Below are 23,342 nucleotides of genomic sequence, written 5' to 3'. Positions count from 1 at the left end.
TCCTTTTTTGAGACAGGACTTCTCAGTGTAGCCCTTGCTGTTCTCAAACTCTCAGAGATCGAGGTGCCACCACCACCTGCCTTAATACATCTTTTTTTTTTTTCTTGAAGATTTATTTTATGTATGTGAGTGCACTGTGGCTGTCTTCAGACACACCAGAAGAGAGCATCAGATCCCATTACAGATGGTTGTAAGCCACCATGTGGTTGTTGGGAATTGAACTCAGGACCTCGGGAAGAGCAGATAGTACTCTTAACTGCTGAGCCATCTCTCCAGCCCTTACTACATCTTTATTAATCCCCAGCTCTCCTTTGTTTAAGAGAGTGGTCAACTGGGTGTGTAGCACACACCTTTGGGTGGCACATAGAGGGAGTCTGTCATTGCTCTCTGGGCCAGCCACAGTAGTACTGTCTTTTAGAGAACGGTTAGAGTTAGGGATGGGGCACAAACATTCAAATGGAAATATAGAATGGCCTTTAACAAGGTCTGTCATATAATCTAAAAAAAGAAGGGAAACTGGGTAACATCTGTAATCCCAGTGCTCTGAAAACAGGCAGGAAGATTGTTGTCCATCTAAGGTACTAGTCAGAATGAGGCCTTGTCTCAAAACCAAAAATCAAATAAAGATTCTTTACTTTTTTGTTAATTGTAGCAGGAGGCTTTATTTATAGAATCAATAGTACCCAGCCTCAATGTAGTTATTAGTTGGTTGAAACTGTGCCTTAGTGTTTCATTTTTGGGAAATATTCTAGTAATTGTACTCAGAGCTTTGCACATACATGTTAAACATTCCCCTTACAGGATTTGAGATGATTCAGTGGTTAAGAGCACTGACTGCACTTCCAGAGGTCCTGAGTTCAATTCCCAGCAACTACATGGTGGCTCACAGCCATCTGTAATGGGATCTGGTGCCTTCTTCTGACCGGCAGGTATTCATGGAGGAAGGACTCTGTATACATAGAAAATAAACAATAAAACAAAACAAAAAACCATTCCCTTTACTACAGGCTCCACTCTCAACCACTTAGTCTGGTTTTTAAAGTATGAATTGTAACTGCTAGCCTCAGGGAACACACTTTTCTGTATTACTCTGTAGAGTAATAAAGTTTGTGTTTCCTGTGTGAGGCTTATTAATGATAGGTCTGTTAGTGGCCACAGTTAATCCTTCTCAACTCTTTCCTAATTGAGTCTCTTACATAGATACTTTAAAAGCTTTGACTTCTCCTGAATTGGGTGTTCATATGCACAAGTGTAGGTGGGGGGTGTTAGTTATCGGCCCCATGTCACAAAACCTGAAACAGACACCTGGACAGCTATAGTGTGCAGCTGTGCTGTGTTCTTGTTAATATGCTACATGACCCAATCTTTAGAAATTATAGATCCAGTGCAAGAAAGTGTCTTTACATTGTTTGTGTTACATACCTGAGATCATTGATACTTTAATATTCATGAGGAACAAAAGACGTGAATAGATTAAAGTGGTTCTGTAAGTTTGACTGTATCTGTTTATTTGCTGTGATTGCATAGAACACTCCTAGAAGTTAGGACTGTTACTAACAATTGAAGCTTCCCATATCCTACAAAGTTTGTTCTAGGTTTTTTAAGACTTACTTATTTTATGTATGAAATGTATGAGACAGTGTTGCTGTCTTCAGACACACCAGAAGAGAACATCAGATCCCATTACAGATGGTTGTGAGCCACCATGTGGTTGCTGGGAATTGAACTCAGGACCTCTGGAAGAGCACTCAGTGCTCTTAACCGCTGAGCCATCTCTTGAGCCCAGTTTGTTCTAGTTTTAGTCTTTGAGACAAGATCTTTTCTATGGCCAGGCTGGCCTCTTGCTTCTGCTGCACCCTCCTGAGAAGTACTGGAGGGCTGGAGGCAGCACTACAATGCCCAGCAACCCTGAACTGGTGTCTTTCTTCAAGGGTCTTGAGAAGAAATTTAAATTTTTCTTTGAGTATAGTGGTATGTGCCAGTAATCCCAGAACTAGGGAGGCAGAGGCAGGAGGGTTACTGTAAGTTGGAGGACAACATAATTGATTATATAGAGAGAGAACCTGTCAGGGGAGGGAAGATAGAGGGGAGGGAGCCTGGGTCATATGAAGCCTTTGATCAATAGCATTTAATTTGTGTGATAAGAGGGAGATTTGCACATGTTTTTCCCTTCCCTTTTTTAGCCAGAGCTTGCTGTCTGGAGAATTTTTGCTGCTGTTTTGTTTTGTGTCAAGCCAAGGTTTCTCTGTTAGCAACTCTGGCTGTTTTCCTGGAAGTCGGTTTGTAAACCAGACTGGTCTTAAACAGATTGACCTGCCTCTGCCTCCTGAATGCTGGGATAAAAGGTGTGCACCATCACCTGGCTGGCTTACGGATTCTTACTGGGATCCAAAAATGGAGAATTCATTGATTATGCATCTGGATACTACTACCAAATAACTTGGTAATTCAGTGAAGTGCTTACCAGTTAGTTATCCATATTGCTTTGTTTATTTAATTGGTAATTTAAAAAAAAAATGCTTGCTATGCCATGATCATTTAAGACTAGAGCAGACCAGCAGACCAGGACTTTGTGGGGAGTTTCACTCAGTAATTGCTTAATGCTAATAGTTAGCCACTATACCTATTATTCTGGATTGACAGGGACTTTTTTTTTTTTTTAAAGATTTTTATCTATTTTTATGTATGTGACTACACTGTCACTGTCTTCAGACACACCAGAAAAGAGCATCAGATCCCATTACAAATGGTTGTGAGCCACTATGAGGTTGCTGGGAATTGAACTCAGGACCTTGGCAAGAGCAGTCAGTATTCTTTTTTTTGGGGGGGGGGGCTGGGGACCGAACCCAGGGCCTTGCGCTTCCTAGGTAAGCGCTCTACCACTGAGCTAAATCCCCAGCCCCTAAATGCTCTTTTCTTTAGTCTAGAATTTTGTCCCCATCCCCTCAGGGTTCTTTGTGTAGCTCTGGCTGTCCTGGAAATCACAGTGAATGGCCTGCCTCTGCCTTCCCAATGCTGGAATTAAAGGCTTGTGTACTATTGTCTGGCATCCCTTATCTTCTTTCTGCAATCCTCCCCCCAACACACACACACACACACACACACACACACACACACACACACCACTTTGTTTTTTGAAGATTCATCCTTTAAATAATCCTTTGTCAGTGGTTTGGAATGTGGGTCTGACTGCCCGACCACAAAGTTCTTTGCTGCTTTTCCAAGACTGGTTTCTATCCATGTTCCTGGCTGAGGACACTATAAGGTGAAGTTGTCTTATGTCATTTATAGGAAGATCTGTTGGTACTGATCTTTTCTTAGCCCTATGGGCTCTAGTTGCTACAGGCTATGGTGTATACTCCATTAGTATTTAAGAGACAACTGAAAGCTGTTTTGCTTAAAAAGGCTCTCTAGAAACCTGAGAAGTTCCTTAGCTCTTCCCATGAAGATTTCCATAAGGATAAGGTTACTTGTCCTCTCTTCCTTTGCCATAGTATCAGGATTCTGCTGTAATCACTCCATCACCTGCCAGCTATATCATTTCTCATACTCGAATGCTCCTTCCCAGGCTCAGTTTGATCCACCAGTCTCGATGCTTCATCTGGTACAGGGACGAGCCTTAAATTGTCCATCTGGCTTTGTGTTTCATTTGACCCTAATACACTGGGTCGCACTGTCTAAAAGAGAATTATGTCCCCTCCCATGTCTGAGTGCATTTCTCATTTCTAACTGCAGTTCCTGAGCAGATCTGTAACTTCAAGGTTAAGATAAGACACATTCCATCAGAACTATGTCGTCATCCTTGCCAGCTTCTGATCTGTGACCATCCAGGAGATTTATAATACACTTGTATGCCATTCTTTAAAGAATATTATGGTTGGACTCTGACTCCTGGCATCAGGCCCAATTTGATTTGTCAGCTGTTAGAAAACCCATTTCCCATAGAAAAAGGGACCTTGATTCACAAGCCCTTTCAGGCTGCTCTTACAGATAGAAAGGAGTTAATAGATCTGAACCTTTTTATTTCCTATTGTTCCCCCCCCACACCCCCACCCCGGAGCTGGGGACCGAACCTAGAGCCTTATGCTTGCTAGGCAAGCACTCTACCGCTGAACTAAATCCCTAACCCCTCCTGTTGTTTTATAAGGGTAAAAATGATGAGAATATTTTGTCCTTTGTTGTTTTGTGCACATACACATGAGCATACTTCGTAGCAGGGTATTTACACCATGGCAAGGAGTAGAGGCCAGAAGACAACTATGTTAGGGTTTTTATTCCTGCATAAGCATGACCAAGAAGCAAGTTGGGGAGGAAAGGGTTTACTCAGCTTACACTTCCACATGGCTGTTCATCACCAAAGGAAGTCAGGACTGGAACTCAAGCAGGTCAGGAAGCAGGAGCTGATGCAGAGGCCATGGAGGGATGTTACTTACTGGCTTACTTCCCCTGGCTTGCTCAACTTGCTTTCTTATAGAACCCAAGACTACTAGCCCAGGGACAGCATTACCCACAATGGGCTGGGTCCTTCTTCGTTGAATACTAGTTGAGAAAATGCCTTACAGCTGGGTCTCATGGAGGCATTTTCTCAATTGAAACTTCCTTTCTCTGTGATAACTCCAGCTTGTGTCAAGTTGACACACAAAACTAGCCAGTTCAATTGACCCCTTGTCAACTTGACACACAAACACATCGCTTTAAGCCTCAGCCTTTACTTTCTTATTCATCCCCAAGATCTAAATAACTTTGAGTTCCACAGTCTTTACATATTAAAAGATCAATCCATTTAAAATATCCAATATCTTTTAAAATTGAAAGTCTTTAAAATTCAAAGTCTCTTAACTGTAGACTATACTAAAATACTTTCTTCCTTTAAGAGGGAAAAAAATATCAGGGCACAGTCACAATCAAAAGCAAAATGAAACTTCAACTGTCCAATGTCTGGGATCCACTCATGATCTTCTAGGCTCCTTTAAGGGCTTGGGTCACTTCTCCAGCACTGCCCTTTGTAGCACACACGTTGTTTTCTAGGCTCCAGATGCCTGTACTCCACTGCTGCTGCTGCTGCTCTTGGTGCTCATCTCATGCTACTGGCATCTCCAAAACACTGCTGTCTTCCACTGCAACTAGGCTTCACCAATAGCCTCTCACAGGCTCTCTAAATGGTACCAAGTCTCAACTCCTTTGCATGACCCCTTCAGTCCTGGGCCATCAGTTGCAACTGAGGCTGCACCTTCACCAATGGCCTTCCATGGCCTCTCACAGTGCCCAGCCTCAGCTGCTCTTCATGCCTCCTTCATTCCTTCAAAACTAGTACCACCTAGGTGACTCTTACACACTACCAAGTCCAGCCACGCACAGCACAAGGTACAACCTTGTCTACCTCTGGAACACAGCCTCAGTGGGCTGGAGAGATGGCTCAGTGGTTAAGAGCACTGACTGCTCTTCCAGAGGTCCTGAGTTCAAATCCCAGCAACCGCATGGTGGCTCACAGCCCTCTGTAATGAGATCCGATGCCCTCTTCTGGTGTGTCTGAAGACAGCTATAGTGTACTTATATAATAAATAAATAAATCTAAAAAAAAAAAAAAAGATTTCACCTCAGTGAGCTGGTTTCTTCTTCTTCTTTTTTTTTTTTTTGGTTCTTTTTTTCGGAGCTGGGGACCAAACCCAGGGCCTTGCGCTTCCTAGGTAAGCGCTCTACCACTGAGCTAAATCCCCAGCCCCAGCTGGTTTCTTCTTAACACCAATTTCTTAGCCCCAGCTGACCAGTATCAATCGTCCCAGAAATGCAAAGGTTTTGATTTGCAGTTCTGGTATCTTGTTAATCACAGCTGATTCTTCAGCCCCAGCTGACCAAAGCCACAACATCTTCACAATCAAAATAGCAACAGCCCTGATAAGAGTCTTTAATCTTTCCTCTGAAATTTCACAATCCAGGTCTCCATCTTCTGCACTGTTTTCAACATTATCTTCCAAGCTTCCACAGAAGCTCTTAACATCCCAATAGCTCTTCTAGCTCAAAGTTCCAAAGTCCTTTCACAGTTCTTCCCAAAACACGGTCAGGTTGTCACAAGAATACCCCATTTCTGGTACCAATTTGTCTTAGTCAGGGTTTCTATTCCTGCACAAACATCAATGACCAAGAAGTAAGTTGTGGAGGAAAGGGTTTATTCAGCTTACACTTTCATGTTGCTTTTCATCTCCAAAGCAAGTCAGGACTGGAACTCAAGCAGGTCAGGAAGCAGGAGCTGATGCAGAGGTCATGGAGAGATGTTAACTTACTTACTTGCTCAGCCTGCTCTCTAATAGAACCCAAGACTACCAGCCCAGGGACAGCACCACCCACAATGGGCTGGGTCCTGCCCCCTTGATCACTAGTTGAGAAAATGCCTTTACAGCTGGTTCTCATGCAGGCATTTTCTCAATTGAAATTCCTTTCTCTGTGATAACTCCAGTTTGTGTCAAGTTGATACACAAAACCAGCCAGTACAACAACCTTGAGTGTCAATGTTCTCTTTTCCACCTTTGTGTGGGATCCAGGGATCAAGGCTTGCATAGCTCTTTTATAATATAGCTCTTTCAATATAAATCCAGCCATTTCCCTAGTGGGTATGCCATGAGGACCTATTACTTTAGATTTTTAATTTATTTTTATTTTATGGGTATGGGTGTTTTGCTTGTGTGTATGCTTGTGTACTCCAGGTCAATTGTGCTAGTCGAAATCAAACGAAGTTGTCAGATCCTCTGGGATTAGAGTTACAAACAGTTGTAAAGCCACCAGTGGGTGCTGGGAATCAATTCTGGTACTCTGGAAGAACAGCCAGTGCTTGTCAGTGCTAAGCTGTCTATGCAGCCCTGGCTTCTTCTTTTTTTTTTTTTTTTTTTTCTTGAAACAAGATCTTACTATATAGGTGTGGAATTCACTGTGTAAACCAGGTTGGCTTTTAACAGTGAGTCCACCTGGCCCAGCTCTACCTCTTCAAGTGCTGGGATTATAGATAGGCCTTTGCTGCTGCTCCAGCTGTTTGTTCCGTTTCAGTTATGCTGAGGTTTAATATAAAGGTTATTTGCTCAAGAGTAATTTACCTGGTAAATTACTACTTTGACCATATTTTATTTTCTCTGGTTATATTTTTATATTCTTTAATTAAAGAAAAAGATGAGGCCAGGCATAGGGATATACCTCTCTAATCCCAGCACTAGGGAAGCAGAAGCAGGTGGATCTCTGAGTTTGAGGCTAGCCTGGTCTATACAGAGTTCCAGGACAGCCAGAGCTACATAGATCCTGTCTCAGAGTTTGGGGGATTTTGTTTTTCGGGGTGTGTGTATATGTGCGTGCCTGTGCATGCACATATGCAGTGCACGTAGAAACCAGAAGAAGGTATCAGATCCCCTGAAGATAGAATTACAAATAGTTGTAAGCCACCTGACATGGATGCTGAGGGTCCTCTGGAAGAGTAGCAAGCTCTCCTAACTACTGAGCCACCTTTCCAGACCTCAGTTTATTTTTATATTTGTCTTCTTATTATAGCCCAGATGGGCCTCCAGCTTGTGATAATTCTCTTTTTACCTTCTGATGTTGGTAGCAGAGCACTGGTACATTGACTGGGGAAACGGCTTGGTGAGTAAAGATGCTTGCTGTCAAGCCTGATAATCTATTCAGTGTCTGGAACTCAACAGAGGAAGAGGAAGAGTATCAGCCAATTCCCAAAGTGTGTCCTTTTATCTCCATATAAACATTATGGCATGCAGGCAACCAAACACTGTGCGTGCGTGCATGTGTGCATGTGTGTGTGTGTGTGTGTGTGTGTGTGTGTGTAGAGAATATGGTACATAGTATATATATATATATATATTATAGTATATACTATGTAGCACATAATATACTATAGAATATATGATATGTATATATTGTATATAGTATGATATATAGTATATGTATAGTATATAGTATGCACTATTAATGTATAGTGTGTATATACACTTGTATCTTTTTTTAATTTGAAAAGCTGTGATAGTGCGGGACATAGTGGTACACACCTCTAATTCCATCACCTCAGGATGCAGAAACAGAAAACATACAGATATAGATCTATGAGTTCAAGACCAGTCTGGTTTAAGTTGTTAGTTCCCCGGGGTGGTGGTGGTACACATCTTTAATTCCAGCACTCAGGAGGCAGGTAGAGCTCTGTGAGTTCGAGGCCAGCCTGACTCTACACAAAGAAACCCTATGGGGGGGAGGGGAGAATGAGAGACAATGAGAATTAGTGAGTTGCAAGACAACCAGGGAAACAGAGAAGCTGTCCTTTAAAGAAAGGGGGGGAGGTGCAAAAGTCCATAAGTTTCTGAACTTTGAGAAATTCTCTAGTGATTTTTTTTTTAATTTTTTTTTTTAATCATAGTGGCAAGCATTGCTTGATTCAGGAAGCTGAGGCAGGAGATTGTAAGTTTAAGGACTTCTTGGGTTAACTCGATGAGACCATTTCTCTGAATAAAAATAACTAAATGGACTAGAGAGATTGTACATTGGTAGAGCACTTGCCCAGCAGTGTTCAATGTGCTTGGTTCAATAAATCTAGTACCATAAAAACTCTCATAATCTGACTTTGGTATGATAGCCAAAATTACCGCCATTCTCTACTCAAAAGTACCTCTCTCCCACCCACACTGGCCATAAATGTAGATATCCACCTGCCTCTGTCTCCTGTACTGAGAGTAAAGGTATGAACCACCATGCCCTCCTGGCTTTCTTTTCTTTTGTAAAGTTTTTATATAGATATGTATTATATATTGAACATAGTTCCCTACCCCACCCACTCCTATCCTCCCATTTCTCATCCCTCTGTAGTTCCTCTTTACCCCTACACAGTTTTAGTTCTACATACATGATTTTGTATCTATCTATGAAGTAGGAGCTACTATTGAGAGAACATACTATATTTATCTTTGAGACTGGCTTCTTTCGATATGATTATCTCCATATACATCTGCTTTCCTGCAACTGATGTATTTTCTTCTTTATGTCTGAAAAAGATTTCATAGGGTATGTATGCATTTACTTTATCCATCCCTCTGTTGCTGGGCACCTAGGTTGGTTCTATATTTTTGTTGTAGATAGCATTACTATAAATGTTGATGTGCAGTATCTCTGTGGTTTGCTGACTTGTAGTTCTTTATTTTTTTCTTTTTAAAAAGTTTTTAAAATTTTTATGTTTAAGTGTTTGATTGCATACATACATGCCTGTTACCCTTAAGAGGGTTTCAGATCCCATGGGATTAGAGTTATAAGTGGTTGTGAGCCACTCTGTGGATGCTGGGAACTGAACCCTGGTCCTCTGCAAGAGCAGTAAATGTTCATAATTAGTTGAGTTACTCCTCTCTCTAGTTCCTGTAGTTCTTTACTGTTTGATTATCTCTTTTCTTTACTCTCCCATTGAAGAAGCCACAAAATTTAAATTCCGATATGTGAAACAAATATGTTTATTAGAGCCAAGTGAAAAGACATTGTATATATGTCTATATGTGTCTGATTTTCTTTTTTTCTAAGACTAGATCTCTTGTAACTCATGGCAATGTAGTTGTGTACGACCTTAAATTCCTGATGTGTTTCCTGTTAATGGTCTTTGCTCTTTTATTATTATTATGGTATTATTATAATACCCTTCTTTTCTTGGGTATTAGGGATTATTAATATGAAGATTTATATATGAGTAATATATTGGGATATTAATTACTAAAAGTCTGCTTTATAGCATTATAAGAATAACTAATAAATACTGTGATGGCTGTTGCCAACTTGTTCTCCCTCGCCTTTAAACTAAGGAACTAATTTTTCCCATCTGTAAATTCAGTTGAAAGGGTTTTTTCCTTTTTCTTTTCTTTTCTTTTTTGTTTTTAAGATTTATTTATTTTATTTATATGAGTGCACTGTACCTGTCTTCAGACACACCAGAAGAAGGTATCAGTTCTCATTACAGATGGTTGTGAGCCACCATGTGGTTGCTGGGATTTGAACTCAGGTCCTCTGGAAAAGCAGTCAGTGCTCTTAACCACTGAGCCATCTCTCCAGCCCTCTTTTTCTTTTCTTTTTCTTTTTTTTTTCCTTTGGTGGTATGGGGGTGTAGCTCAGTAGTCTGTATGGTTAGCATTTCTTCTAGGCTCCTCCTCCCCACAGTTACCTGGCAACAGCCAGGTATGCCTTGCTAACTATAATAGGGGCTGCTTGCCACCTCCTCTCTCTTGCTCTTATTCTCATACTCTCCCTGACCACTTTCTCCCTTTCCCCCTCCCTCCACTTGTTCCTGGCAGACCTTTCCTCACTCTCTCCCTCCCTCCCTCCTTCCCTCCCTCCCTGCCTCTCTCTCTCAACTCCCTTCCCAACTCCATTTCCCATGCCCTAAATAAACTCTGTTCCATACTCTAGCTGATACTATATGGCTGGTACCTCAGGGGGAAGGGATGCCTTAGCTTGGGCCCATAGAGGCACCCCCTCCCACCTCACCGTACCTGGCTCTATCAAACATATCCTGGCTCTTTGTTTTTTGTTTGTTTGGTTTGTTGTTTTGCTTTTTAAATAAAACAACAGTATAATGCCCTGGTTTCCATAATCAGCTCCCAAAATCACAAAGCTTGATCCCTGGTCATTGTTTGTTTAAAGTCTTTGGGTTCTGTTGTAATTCTCTCAAACAAGAGATGTTACATAGTAAAATATTTTCCCTCTCCCTTTCCTGTTACTTTTCCCCCTCAAGCAATTTTAATTAACTGGACAGATGATGGGAAAGCCTTTGTCCCGAATGATTCTAGATAAAGGGTTGATTGTCCTGATCTGTTGTAGTACCTAATCTTGCTTTTCCCCTTCTTCCAGTGAGCGATAATCCTGTTAGGTGGTCCTAAAATGCTATTGATTAATTCACAGCGCTTTTAGAGAAATAAGCCTAAATTTTGGACTTTAAAACAAAGAACCTAACTCCCTTGAGCTCTGAAAGCCTTAGCCTCGGGGCCAGGGGAAGATACCTTCCAACTTCTCCACCCAGTCTGCAGTGAAAAGGAAAGTTAAGCCTTTTAACTTTTTCATTTGCCTCTCCCCCCCTTAGTCTAGTACGGCTGCCAGTTGTCATGGCAACGGACTGGGACAGCTGCGCAGTGGCGCCCAGGCAGCTGGGTGGGGGCGGGGGAGCTGCCAGCCCGCCAAGCCCCAGACCTGGGAGGGGAGGCCCCTCCTGTTAGCCCAGAGGGAAAGAACGAACTGGGGCGATCCGGTAGGTAAGGTAGGGAACCCCTATTGATCTACTTTGAGGGCTTCTCTTCAACATAAAGGTATAAAGAAAAAAATTCTCTTCCTCAAACTGAAGAACACATATGTAAATCCTTGTTGTTTTTTTTTTTTTTTTTTTTTTTTTTTTTTTTTCCTGGTGAGGCAGGGAAGGCCATAGCCACAATGCTTAACTGCATGCTTCCAACATGGGGCTGGTTTTAACCCAGCGCTCTGACCTAAAGTGCTCAGCTCCCGGAAATTCCAAGGTGAGTGGGGGTGGGGGTGGGGTACTCTCCCTGGAATATGACATTTCCTGTCTGTGGTGAGGTCGGAGGCTGTGTTTATTTTAAATAAACCTTATATATTTTTTGATGTTTATGAGTCTTCTAAATAAATGGAAAGATTATTTCAAAACCCCTTAACTACATTCCCCCAAGCCTTTCTCAAATAAAGTTACCATAGGTCAGAAATTAATATAAGCAGTTTTTGAGGCGGGCATACCTATTTGCTAACCAGTTTTATAGGTAGGATTTTCAACACTTTATTTTTGTAATAATTTCTTACAAATTAATAATTTAAATAAATTGTTAAATACAACTTCTGCTTCTTTGACTTGAACATGATTTTAAGATTAGCTGCCCTTTTTATTTCTGAGATTGGCTTTCTGGCCAAGATGGGAATGTTCTGAAAAATATCTTTAGAGATTATAGCAAAATAACAATGGAGTCAACTGAGAATCAATTCTTGCTACTTGGTAATTCAGACTATGGGTGCCATTTAACATTGTTAAAGAATTATTTTAAAATGATTATGGTAACAACAGTGTGGGAATTTTAAAAACTAGATTCTCTGTGAGCACTCCTGATGTGCATATTTCTGAGCTTAACTCAGTTTCCATTTGTGCTGCCTTGCTGTGGCTTTTCTGGGGCCTGAGGCTGATGAATAAGTCCTCTGTGTTCTTAGGAGGCTTCATGTTGATGCAGAGTCTGGGGCCAGACTTCTCCTTCCTCTTCCTTTGGCCCAAAGTCAACTTCAGTTAAGAGACAAGGTACCTCCTGAACTATTTAGGTTAGTTGAGCTCTGGGAATTACAGACTAGTCCAGTGAGTAATTCTGAAATTTTTTTCTCTGCCCCTCTTCCCTTTTATCCCCAACTGAGCTTGCTAAAAAGAAGACTTAGTATGTTTGAGCTGTCAGCCTTGCTTCTGTGAGCTGATAGATAATCTGAAAGGACAGGCTCAAATTGTTTAAGGGAAATGTACCAATTCAATGGAAATGTGAGAGATGGCCCAAGCAGGATGTGTGTGTGTGTATCCTGAGAGTTCAGAGTATAGAAAAATTAAATTCAGGTGCATTGGGGGGAAAGGGTCTTTTATTCACCTTGATGGAAAAAGATTTTTTTTATTCTTTGTTTCTTTAATTGAAGGCTTTCCATATTTCTTTTTGAGTTCCTGGCTCACAAGTAGATGTAGAAATGGTCAGGAGTAACATGCATGCTGTTTGCTCTTTGGGAATATGAAATTAAAGAGTGAAACAATTATTCCATCTAATAATTTTGATCTCCAGCTGAAGAGAAGTTGTTAGAGAAGTGTGGATTGACCCATGTTAAATTTGTAGCATTGTCATATAATAATTGTAGATCAAAGAGAAGGATAAGTGTCTCACTGGTGTTATATCCTCTGTTCCATCACAAAGAGACAATTTTAACCCTCAGATAGATTAAACCATTTCATCTTTCCCCCTTTTCAGGAACCTGGTGGCCGCACTCCTTTAGGTGGACCAACACATACCCAACATGGGAAAGAAGACCAAGAGGACAGCCGACAGCTCTTCATCAGAGGATGAGGAGGAGTATGTGGTGGAAAAGGTGTTGGACAGGCGCATGGTTAAAGGGCAAGTGGAGTATCTGCTGAAGTGGAAAGGCTTTTCTGAGTAAGTGCTTTCTTTTTCAGTCTTTAAGACTTTGTAGAGATTAGAAAGCTTTGGTTTCTTTGTCCATGAGCCATAATCTGTCTTTTTCCATTTACATACTGTCATGAAAATCAAAACAGGCAGCAGACCACACACTGTCCCTATTATGGAGCTGATACTTTAATGGTTTTACTTTTGAAGAGTAGTTTAAGGAATTGGTTGGAAACACAGACTTGGGAGCTAGATATCGTGGGACCAGATTCTTGTTCCATCCCCTAAGATACAGGTGAATGACCTCGGTTAATTTCTTTTTTTTATTATTATAACTTAAATTTTTTTGCCATTTTGTTTTGTTTATTTTTTATGTTTTTTGAGACAGGGTTTTTCTGTGTAACCTTGGCTGTCCTGGAACTCCCTATTGGACCAGGCTGACTTTGAACTCAGGAGATTAGCTTGCCAAGTGCTGTGATTAAAGGCATGTGCCACCACATGGAGCTAATTTTTTTTCTAATTTTTTGTGTATAAGTGCTTTGCCTATATATACTACATGTATGTTGTCTGGTGCCCATGGTCCAGTAGAGGGCATCAGATCAGCTTGAAGAGGAGTTACAGGTGGTTGTAAGCTGCCATGTAAATGCTGGAAATCAGACCACAGTTCTCTGGGAGAGTAGACAATCCTCTTAAACACTGAACCATTTCTTCAGCCCATTGGCTAATTTTATAATCCCCCAACCCTCACCCCACCCCCCACTCTAATAAAAGAGGTATAAGAGGTTGGTAGGTGTAGCTTAGTAGTAGAGAGCTTTCACCCAGCATACTCAGGGTCCTGGTTTTGTCCTCACATATATACCAAAAGAGGAAAAGAAACAAAAACCCAGGGATAAGGCATAGTACTTGGTGGTCTCAGTGAGTGTGGGTGGACCTCTTACATTTGAATTTAGATCACTAGAACCCATATAGAGTCGGACTTACATCTCTCCCTGCAGTGATACACTGAGATGGGAGACAGAGATAAGAGAATCCCTGGGAGCCTGAGGGACAAGTAGCCAGTCATACATAGCAGTGAATAAGGGACCCTAGTCAAACAGGTGGAAGGCAGGGACCCATAGCTGAGGTGGTCTCTGACCTCTAATTGTATGTACACTAAGCTCACATGCAGTATATTAATAGACTTAAAAGAAGCCTAGCCTTTAATCTCAGCTCTCAGAGGCAGGTAGTTCACCTGAGTTCCAGGGCTGAGATTAAAGGTATGTACTACTATGGCCAGCATATAGCTAACATTTCAATGTAAACGTCTCTTTGTTAGTAATTTTAAACATGTGAGGGGCAGGTCACTTTCACCTTCTTGTATGTGTCAAGGTCTCTTGGTTTGGTTGTGTGCAGTGCACCTCTCTCAGGCTGGGCGGTCTCCTCTAGTCAGTCTTGTCTTTCCTCCCATCTTAGAGTAGGAGCACCAGTGCATCTACATTTTTATGTGAGTTCTGGGGACTGAACTCAGGTCTTCAGGGCTTGCACAGGAGCTATATAGCTCAGTAGTAGAGTGTTTGTCTAATGTATGTGAGGGTTTGGGTACCACAGAAAGCAAATATAGAAACAAGGGATAAAACTTAATTTGTGAAGAATCACAATAAAGTGCCTTTATGTTAAGGCCCTTCAGGACCTCAGAAATATTATTTTATGATTTAACGTTACTCAAATGGAACATTGAGCATTTTAGGTAAATTGATTCATGAATTACAGGATACTTAGCATCTGTTGGACCAGATTACTATTTCTTTTTTTTTTTTTTTTTTTTTTTTCGGAGCTGGGGATCGAACCCAGGGCCTTGCGCTTCCTAGGCAAGCGCTCTACCACTGAGCTAAATCCCCAACCCCTAGATTACTATTTCTATAAACTGTTTCCATAGCCCAGGCTGACCTAGAATTTACCCTGTAGCCTAAGATAACCTTGAACTTTATGTTTCTCCTTCCCAAGTGCTGTGATTCTAGGCCACCGCTGTAATGGTGAATTAGTTAAACTGTTGCTTTATGCTTCCAGTGGGTCCCACCTGACAGAACCCTTTGAATTCTCAAATGAAACACACACACCCCCCTCCCCACCCCCTTGCCGGTCTTGGTCTTGACTTGACTATCTTAATGGTTGGGCATTCCCCCCCCCCCCCCCCCCCCCCCCCGGAGCTGGGGACCGAACCCAGGGCCTTGCGCTTGCAAGGCAAGCGCTCTACCACTGAGCTAAACCCCCAACCCCTGGTTGGGCATTTCTAATCCTCCCTGCTGCCAGCATACATTTCCCTCCAGTATTCCTGGCTTAATACCTTCTAAACTCTATCTCTGCTACCTCATTACCTCCTTTGTGGGGGAGGAGGCTCCCCAGAAAGTGCATTCCCTTTCCACCTGCATTGCTGGATGACTTCTTAAATCTGATCCTCTGGGCTGGAGAGATGGCTCAGTGGTTAAGAGCACTGACTGCTCTTCCAGAGGTCCTGAGTTCAAATCCCAGCAACCACATGGTGGCTCACAACCATCTGTAATGGGATCTGATGCCCTCTTCTGGTGTGTCTGAACAGCTACAGTGTACTTACATGTAATAAATATTTTGGGGAAAAAAAAATCTGATCCTCTGCCCTGAGTTGAGGTGATTTCTCTCTGCCACCTAGGTCTTTTGCCTTAGCAGTCTAAAAGTCCCGCCCTGTCTCCCTGCCCAGCCAGTGGCTGTACAGCAATTCTTTGAAGCCCTCAGATCTGAAAGCTTGGCTTTTTGGGAGCAGAAATAGGACAACGCATTAGAACCAATTCCCAAAACACCACACTGGTTTTTGGGGAGTTGTTGCTGTTGTTGTTGGTGGTGGTGGTTTTGTTTTTTTATAACACTTTGTATATCTAGGCAAGAACTCTTCCCAGCTGGGCTCTGTTTCATCACCATGTTTCTAAAGAAGAACGACTAGGCATGAAAATTGTTGAAGTGAGTGAGACACAGGAAAGTCCTATGAAATAGCACTTCTAATAATGCTTGAAGAATTCCTGGTTGTTCTTAGATTTATTATTGAGTCATCATTAGAAATACTTGTATATTTGAAAGGTGCTTAAGACTGTTTGAACTTTTGACACTTAACATAGGTACAGAACTGAAAGGCAAAGCTGGGGTAGATATATATTAAGCATTGTATAAACGAATGTCTGGGATTGGAGACATGGCTTAGCAGTTATAAGCACCTCCTACTTTTTCAGAGAACTCTAGTTAGGTTCCCAATACCCTTGTCCCACAGTTCACAATGGCTTGTGACTCCAGTTCCATGGAATCTGATGCCCTATTATAGACTCCTTTGTTATACATATACCCTTTTATATATAGTAAAAGAAATAATAAAAAAAATTTTTTTTTTCAAGACAGGGTCTCACTATGTAGCTGACTGTCCTGGAATTCACAATGTAGACCAAGGTAGTCTCTAACTCAAAGAGATCTACCTGCCTCTGCCTCCAGAGTACTGGGATCAAAGGTGTGCACCATTATAGCCAGCAAACGCCTGGGCTTTCATTAAAGGCTGGAACAAATTTTCTTCTCTTCCCTGAGCATTGTCTGCAAGAGTGTACCTCATTTTGGATCAGTGGATACCATCCATATATAAACTGTTTATTCCTGTACCATACATAACTTATAAGAATTTAATATGTTAAAGTACAAAATTAATAGGAACTATGAATTTGGCTCAGTTGCTAGAGTACTTGTGTAGCATACATGAAAGTTTGGGGTTGATCCCTAGAACTGCATACATTGGATAAACCTATCTGTCAGTAGTAGAGGCAAGGAGGATCCGGAGGTTAAGGTCATTCTTGGCTGCATAATGAACCCCAGGCCAACCTGGGTTAAAGGAATATGCTGGTGTACTCCATAAAAAATTAAAATTAAACTGAGCATAATGATGCATATCTTTAGTCCCAGCATTTGGGAGGCAGAGGCAGGCGGGTCTCTTGAGTTTGAGGTCAGCCTGGTTTAATAGAGTGAGTTTAGGAATGCCAGGATTACACAGAGAAACTCTGACTTGAGAAACTGAAAGAAAAAAAATATTAATAAATTAACCGGAAACTGGAGAAAGGGCTCACTGATTTAGAGCTCTTGTTCTTGCAGAGGACCTGGATTTGATTCACAACACCTATGTGGTGGCTTATAAGCATCTTTTATTCTAGTTCCAGGGGTTCTGATTCTCTCTTCTGACCAGGCCTGTACATGGTGCACATATACATTTAGGCCAAGAATTCATAAACATAGATCTTTTAAGAAAATAACAGGGGTTGGGGATTTGGCTCAGTGGTAGAGCCCTGGGTTCGATCCCCAGCTCCGGAAAGAAAAAAAAAGAAAGAAAATAACAGTAACAATTAATGATAAGGGTCCAGAAATAGCAGCTCTGCAGCGAAGAACATTGGCTATTCTATCAAAAGACCCAGGTTCAATTTCTAGCACCCACATGGTGGTTCCATTATTTAAGTCCCAGGGATCCAATATCCTTTTCTGGCTTCCATGGACACTATTCATGCCATATAGGCAAAACACTCATACACAAAATAAAAATTTTAGTTTTATTTTAAAAAACAACTACTGATAGAAAAATTTTAACAAAATACTATTATAAAAGGTGAATGGTCTCAACTTATCTTACTATTTTTTAGCAACTTTTGTTTTTCTCTTCAAGACAGGGATTTCTCTGTGTATCCCTGGCTGTTCTGGAACTCTGTACACGTGGATGGCCTCAAACTGGAGAGATCTTCCTTCCTTTGCCTCTTGAGTGCTGGGATTAACGGGGTACACCACTGCCCAGCCCGTACCTAACCTTTCTTACTGTGATGATACAAGTTGTGCTATAGTTTTCTGTCAGTTTCTGTCACAGCTTTCTGTTGCTGTGACCAAAAGCCATGTGGAAGGGAAAGGGTTTATTTCATCTACATTTCATCTACATGTTACATACATTCCATGGCTGAAGGAAGTCATAGCAGGAACTTGGAAAGGATAAGAAATGTAAGTAGAGGGCTGGAGAGATGGCTCAGCGGTTAAGAGCACCCGACTGCTCTTCCAGAGATCATGAGTTCAATTCCCAGCAACCACATGGTGGCTCACAACCATCTGTGGGGAGATCTGATGCCCTCTTCTGGTGTATCTGAAGACAGCTACAGTGTACTGATATGTAATAAATAAATAAATCTTTAAAAAAAAAAAAAGAAAAAAGAAGAAATGTAAGTAGAAACTGGAGGAATGCTGGCTACTGGTTTGCTGCCTTTTTTCCCCCTTTGTTTTGTTTGAGACAGGTTTTTCTATGAAGCCCTGGTGTCCTGCAATTTTCTATGTAGACCAGGCAAGCCTTGAATTCAGAGAGATCTGCCTGCCACCCTGCTCCTGCCTCTGGGATGGTACTAGGGTAGGGTCCCTTTATATCAATTAGCAATCAAAAAAATGTTCTACAGATAGACATGCTCACAGGTCTAGGTTAGTCTGATAGAAGCTATTCTTCAATTGAAGGTCTCTTCCCAGATAACTAAGACAGCATCCCAGGTCTGCTCCTTGTCAGTTTGATAAACAAGCATATAATTGTTACAGTGTAACCTTTTATTGTCCTCAAGATTCATGTTAACATCACAGTATAAAAAACAGTTCAGGCTAGGTGATGTTGGCATAAGCCTTTAGTCCCAGCACAACGTGAATCTCTGAGTTCAAGACCAGCCTCATGTACAGAGTGAGTTCCAGGACAGCCAAAGCTACTAGAGAAATCCTGTCTTGAAAAAAACAAACAAAAAAATCCCAAATCCAACAACCCACATACCCAGTCCTACTTTAAAAATCTTATATTTTGGGGTTGGGGATTTAGCTCAGTGGTAGAGCGCTTGCCTAGCTGGGTTCATCCCCAGCTCCGAAAAAAAGAAAAAAGAAAAAAAATTTATATTTTTTGAAAATGAAATATTTCAATACTTTGAAAGTTCAAGGTCTATTTTTTGTATTGTATATGTATGGATTTTCTTCTTGAATGTATGTCTGGGTACTATATACATGCCTGGTGATGTGGTAACCACACAGACTTTCAGATTCTGTGTTACTAAGACAGTTGAGGTTGCTAGGAATTGATCCTGGGTCCTCTGGAAGAGCAGCCAGTGCTCTTAACCACTAATCCACCTCTTTAGCTCTCTCCATGTTTCCTTAGGAAATACCATTCCAGGCACAGTTGCAAGTACTTTTCATACCAGTACTCTGGAGGCAGATCTATGACTTTCAGGCCAGCCTGGTCTATAGAGTAAGTTCCAGGATAATCAGAGCTGCATAGACTTTGTCTCAAAAAACAAAAATAAATAATAAAGTAAGTCCAAGGTCTTAATTTTGGGCTTCTGTAAAATCAAAAATATTTCTATTCCTTATGATCAGAATCGGTGCCTAAAAACTAGTCCTACTTAGTTAAGCAAAATCCAAGCCCAGCTGTGTAGTTCCCAGTCTGACATCTTGGACTTGCTCACCACGGGACTTGAACAGTCCTGCTTCTCTGAAGCTGCCATCAGCCACACACATTGCTTGTCTCCAAGGTTCAGGCCAGCTCTACGCCACACTTAACCATTGTCCTTGTGTCTCCAATGTTCTCGGGTTGCCACTGCAACTGAGGCTGCATCTTTATGGAAGGCCTTTCTTTGGGGTCTTTATCCTGTCCCTTGGTATAAGACATCAAATGCTCTTCATGAGAGATGTCATGTCTTGAAAACCAATACAACATGGGACACTTAAATATTACCCAGTCCTGCCACCCTGATGTGCAGCCGTGGACCCTTACGGACTGAACCATAGCTTCTGTGTGATAACCCTGAGGAAATATTCCCCCAGAAGACTGACTAGCAAAAGGTTCACTTCTACAGATTCTTAATCCAAAATGTCACACAAACGATGCCAGTAAAGTCTTGGTTTCCCTCTAAAACTCTTACAGGCCAGCACTGTTGGGCTCGATTTAATGTCAGCAACTTCCCCTCAAGCTAACTGCAGGTTATAGTTACAGTGTTTGTGGCTTATTAACTTATCTTTTGCTTTTGTGGTTCAATACCGGTGGGATATACACAAACACACACAAACAAAACCTAGTGCTTGCCCTCTAACAGAGCTTTGCCTCTCAATAGGGAAAGGGATGGTAGTACATTTTTTTCTTTGCAGGTACATTTGCTTTAATTCCACAAGATTGTTGTGGTTTTAATTTTTTTTAAGATTACATCCTTTTATTTATTTATTTTAATATATAAGTACAATGTAGCTGTCTTCAGACACATCAGAATATAGCCTCAGATCCCATTACAGGTGGTTGTGAGCCACTATGTGGTTGCTGGAAATTGAACTCAGGACCTCTGGAAGAGCAATCAGTGCTCTTAACCATTGCATCTCTCCAGCCCTAGTTTTAATTTTCTAAAACTTGTGCTATAAATACAAAGTTTGGAGGTCAATTTTGAGAATATAAAAACACAAACATGTTGGTTCATTCCTGTGCTCTAGGTATTTGGAAGGCTTTGGCAAGAGAATTTCAAAAAGTTCAAGACCAACCTGAGCTACACAGTAAGACTATCTTTAAACTCATAAAGAAGCTGAGTATTGTGGCCTGCACCATTAATCTCAGCACTCTGAGAAGTAGAGATGGTTGAATCTCTATTAGAGGTCGTCCTGATCTACCTACCTAGCAAATTCCAGGCCAGCCACAGACCCTTGGTGAAAATAAAATAAAATAAAATAAAATAAGACAAAATAAAATAGAAGCCTACAGGGAAAACTGGGAGTGTGTTTCAGTTGGTAGAGTGCTTACATGGGATACATTGCACTGACTTGGGTCTCCAGTACTAGAACTGGAATTACAGATGTTCAGGTCCTTTGCAAGAGTAATAAGCACTCTAACCACTGAAACATCTCTACCCTCAAATTGGTAGTTTTAGGTGGGTCTATTAAACTATAATTTATGTACCATAAGAGTCACCTATTCCAGGCAGTAGTGCCACATGCCTTTAGTCCCAACACTGGCTTTTCATCCCAGCACTTGGGAAGCAGAGGCAGGCAGATGTCTTGAGTTTGGGCCAGCCTGGTCCATAGAGTGAATCTCACCCTCAAAAAAAAAGCCACCCATACCCACTGAAATTGTACATTTGATGTTTCTTGTTTCGTTGTTTTGTTTTTTGAGACAGGGTTTCTCCGGTAGACCAGACTAGCTTTGAACTCAGAGATTGGTGTGGTTTGTTCCCAGATGTCCATTACAGAACATTTCCTTAGTCTAAAATATATCTTGTCAGGGTTTGTCAGAGAAATGGAATCAGAAAGAAAGCATAAACTCAGTATACTGTTTTTGAGATTTTCCTCAAGTTTTATTTTGTTTCTTTTTATTACTTAATACTATTCCATTATACACCATTATGCACCACATTTTTGTTCATCCATTCATCAGCTGGTGAGCATTCAGGTTTGTTTGGGGGTTTTGGCTATTAACATGTTGCTATATGGCTATAGCTGGGTGGTGAAGCAGACATAATATCCTCCTTTGGGGTTTGATCCCCAGTCCTGAAAAAAATACTAATGCTCTAACAATTCTTACATGACTTCGTGAACATACTTTCCCCATGTCTCTTCAGTGAAATTGAGGATCAGGTGTCGGATTTCTTTTTCTCCGCAGAGCTGGAGGTGGACCCAATGGCATTACCTTACCACTGAACCACACTTGACGCCGCTTGTTAAATCCCTAATAGATTCCCTGTCCTTTCTTTTCATGTCCTCTTTAAAACAAGCGTTAGCAATGAAAATAGCTGAAGATGTAGTTTGTATACTCTCGCCAGTCTTAAGTTCTGCAGAGATAGAAAGTGGATAAAAATAGGGCATTATCCTTATCTCTAAGTCTTTTCTTTCTGTCTTTATTGTTGTTGTCCAGGGAGCACAACACTTGGGAACCTGAGAAGAACTTGGATTGTCCTGAACTAATTTCTGAGTTTATGAAAAAGTACAAGAAGATGAAGGAGGGAGAGAACAACAAGCCTAGGGAGAAGTCAGAAGGAAACAAGAGGAAATCCAGTTTTTCCAACAGTGCTGATGATATTAAATCCAAAAAAAAGAGAGAGGTGAGCTTCCCACTCCTGCCACTGTCCACCTGCTACTGTTGTGCAAACAGGGGCTTAGTTATTTTCTAAGGATGAACCTTCTGGTATATTGTTGAACAAAAGCTTGCAGGGAAGTGTGTTGATTAGCTACAGTGACCCCTTCTGGCTGAGTGAGAACTAGTAGTACTAATTGTATTTAAGTGTGAAAATTAATATGAAGTGCAACCCACTCTGTCCCTTCCATGAGTAGAAACGTGTGTGAATGTGTGTCTTGTGTGGGTGCCTGAGGAGGCCAGAGGGTGTTGGATTCCCTGCAGGTAGAGTTACAGATAGTTGTGAACTCCCTAAAGTGAGTGCTGGAAACCAAACTTAGGACCTCTAGAAGAGGAGCAAGCTCTCTAGCCAGTGAGTCAAGAGGAAGACACTTCTGATTTTCTTCTTTTTAAAGAAAGAAAAGTGTTGTGGTATAATTAAAAGGGACATGACTGGTTCCCTCGCGTCACTGCTCCACGGTTGGCCCCTGGTACTCTTGGACCCAGGCAGTGGCTCCCTGGCGTTAGTTCTGGCACTGTAGGGCCATATAGAACCAACCTTAGTTTATCTCAGCGGTAGCTGCCTTCCGTGAGGCACCACGCCACCTTAGCCCAGCTGTCTATCTTCTGGCCCTAGCGGTCTCTGTTCCCATTGCTAGTCACCCTGGCCAGCCGGGAACTCTAGTCCCAGCTACCCGGTAATATCAAGACTCAACAAATTGTAACCCAACAACCAGATTTATATGTTGAATGCTCAATGGACAGTACATCCACACAATAAACTTAAAACCAACTGATAAGGATATAAACTGCCCACCTGGTTAAGATAAATTTGTCTACAGAAATCTATCCCGGCTACGTTGGCAATTCAAGACCACCTAGATCTGGGTCATCCTTCTCAGTCTCCATCTTGATTCTCCTCCTCCTCCTCCTCTTCCTCCTCCTCTCCCTACAGACACTTTGTAGCCTTATTCTTTTACTGTCCAGTCATGGCCTTGATCTAACTTGCCAGCCCTCACCTGCATAATGACATCAACCTACAGAAAAGTTGCTAAGGAATTGGCTCA

General features: G+C 41.5%; 1 protein-coding gene across 12 annotated transcripts in view; it reads left to right on the top strand.

Annotated features, from left to right (window-relative positions):
• Positions 1-23,342, top strand: part of Cbx5 (chromobox 5) — a 50,726-nt gene that overhangs the window by 14,209 nt on the left and 13,175 nt on the right. For 3 of the 12 annotated variants that reach the window (NM_001437932.1, NM_001437931.1, NM_001437934.1), the window contains 2 exon segments: positions 13,002-13,184; positions 22,078-22,264. In NM_001437932.1, the coding sequence (NP_001424861.1) occupies positions 13,048-13,184; positions 22,078-22,264 (324 nt within the window). In that variant the 5' untranslated portion in view covers positions 13,002-13,047. 12 annotated transcript variants of the gene reach the window in all.

Source organism: Rattus norvegicus, chromosome 7, assembly GCF_021556685.1.
Source record: "Rattus norvegicus strain SHRSP/BbbUtx chromosome 7, alternate assembly SHRSP_T2T, whole genome shotgun sequence".
In the NCBI taxonomy this organism is placed as follows: Eukaryota; Metazoa; Chordata; class Mammalia; order Rodentia; family Muridae; genus Rattus; species Rattus norvegicus.
This window is presented reverse-complemented; position numbering and strand designations above follow the sequence as displayed.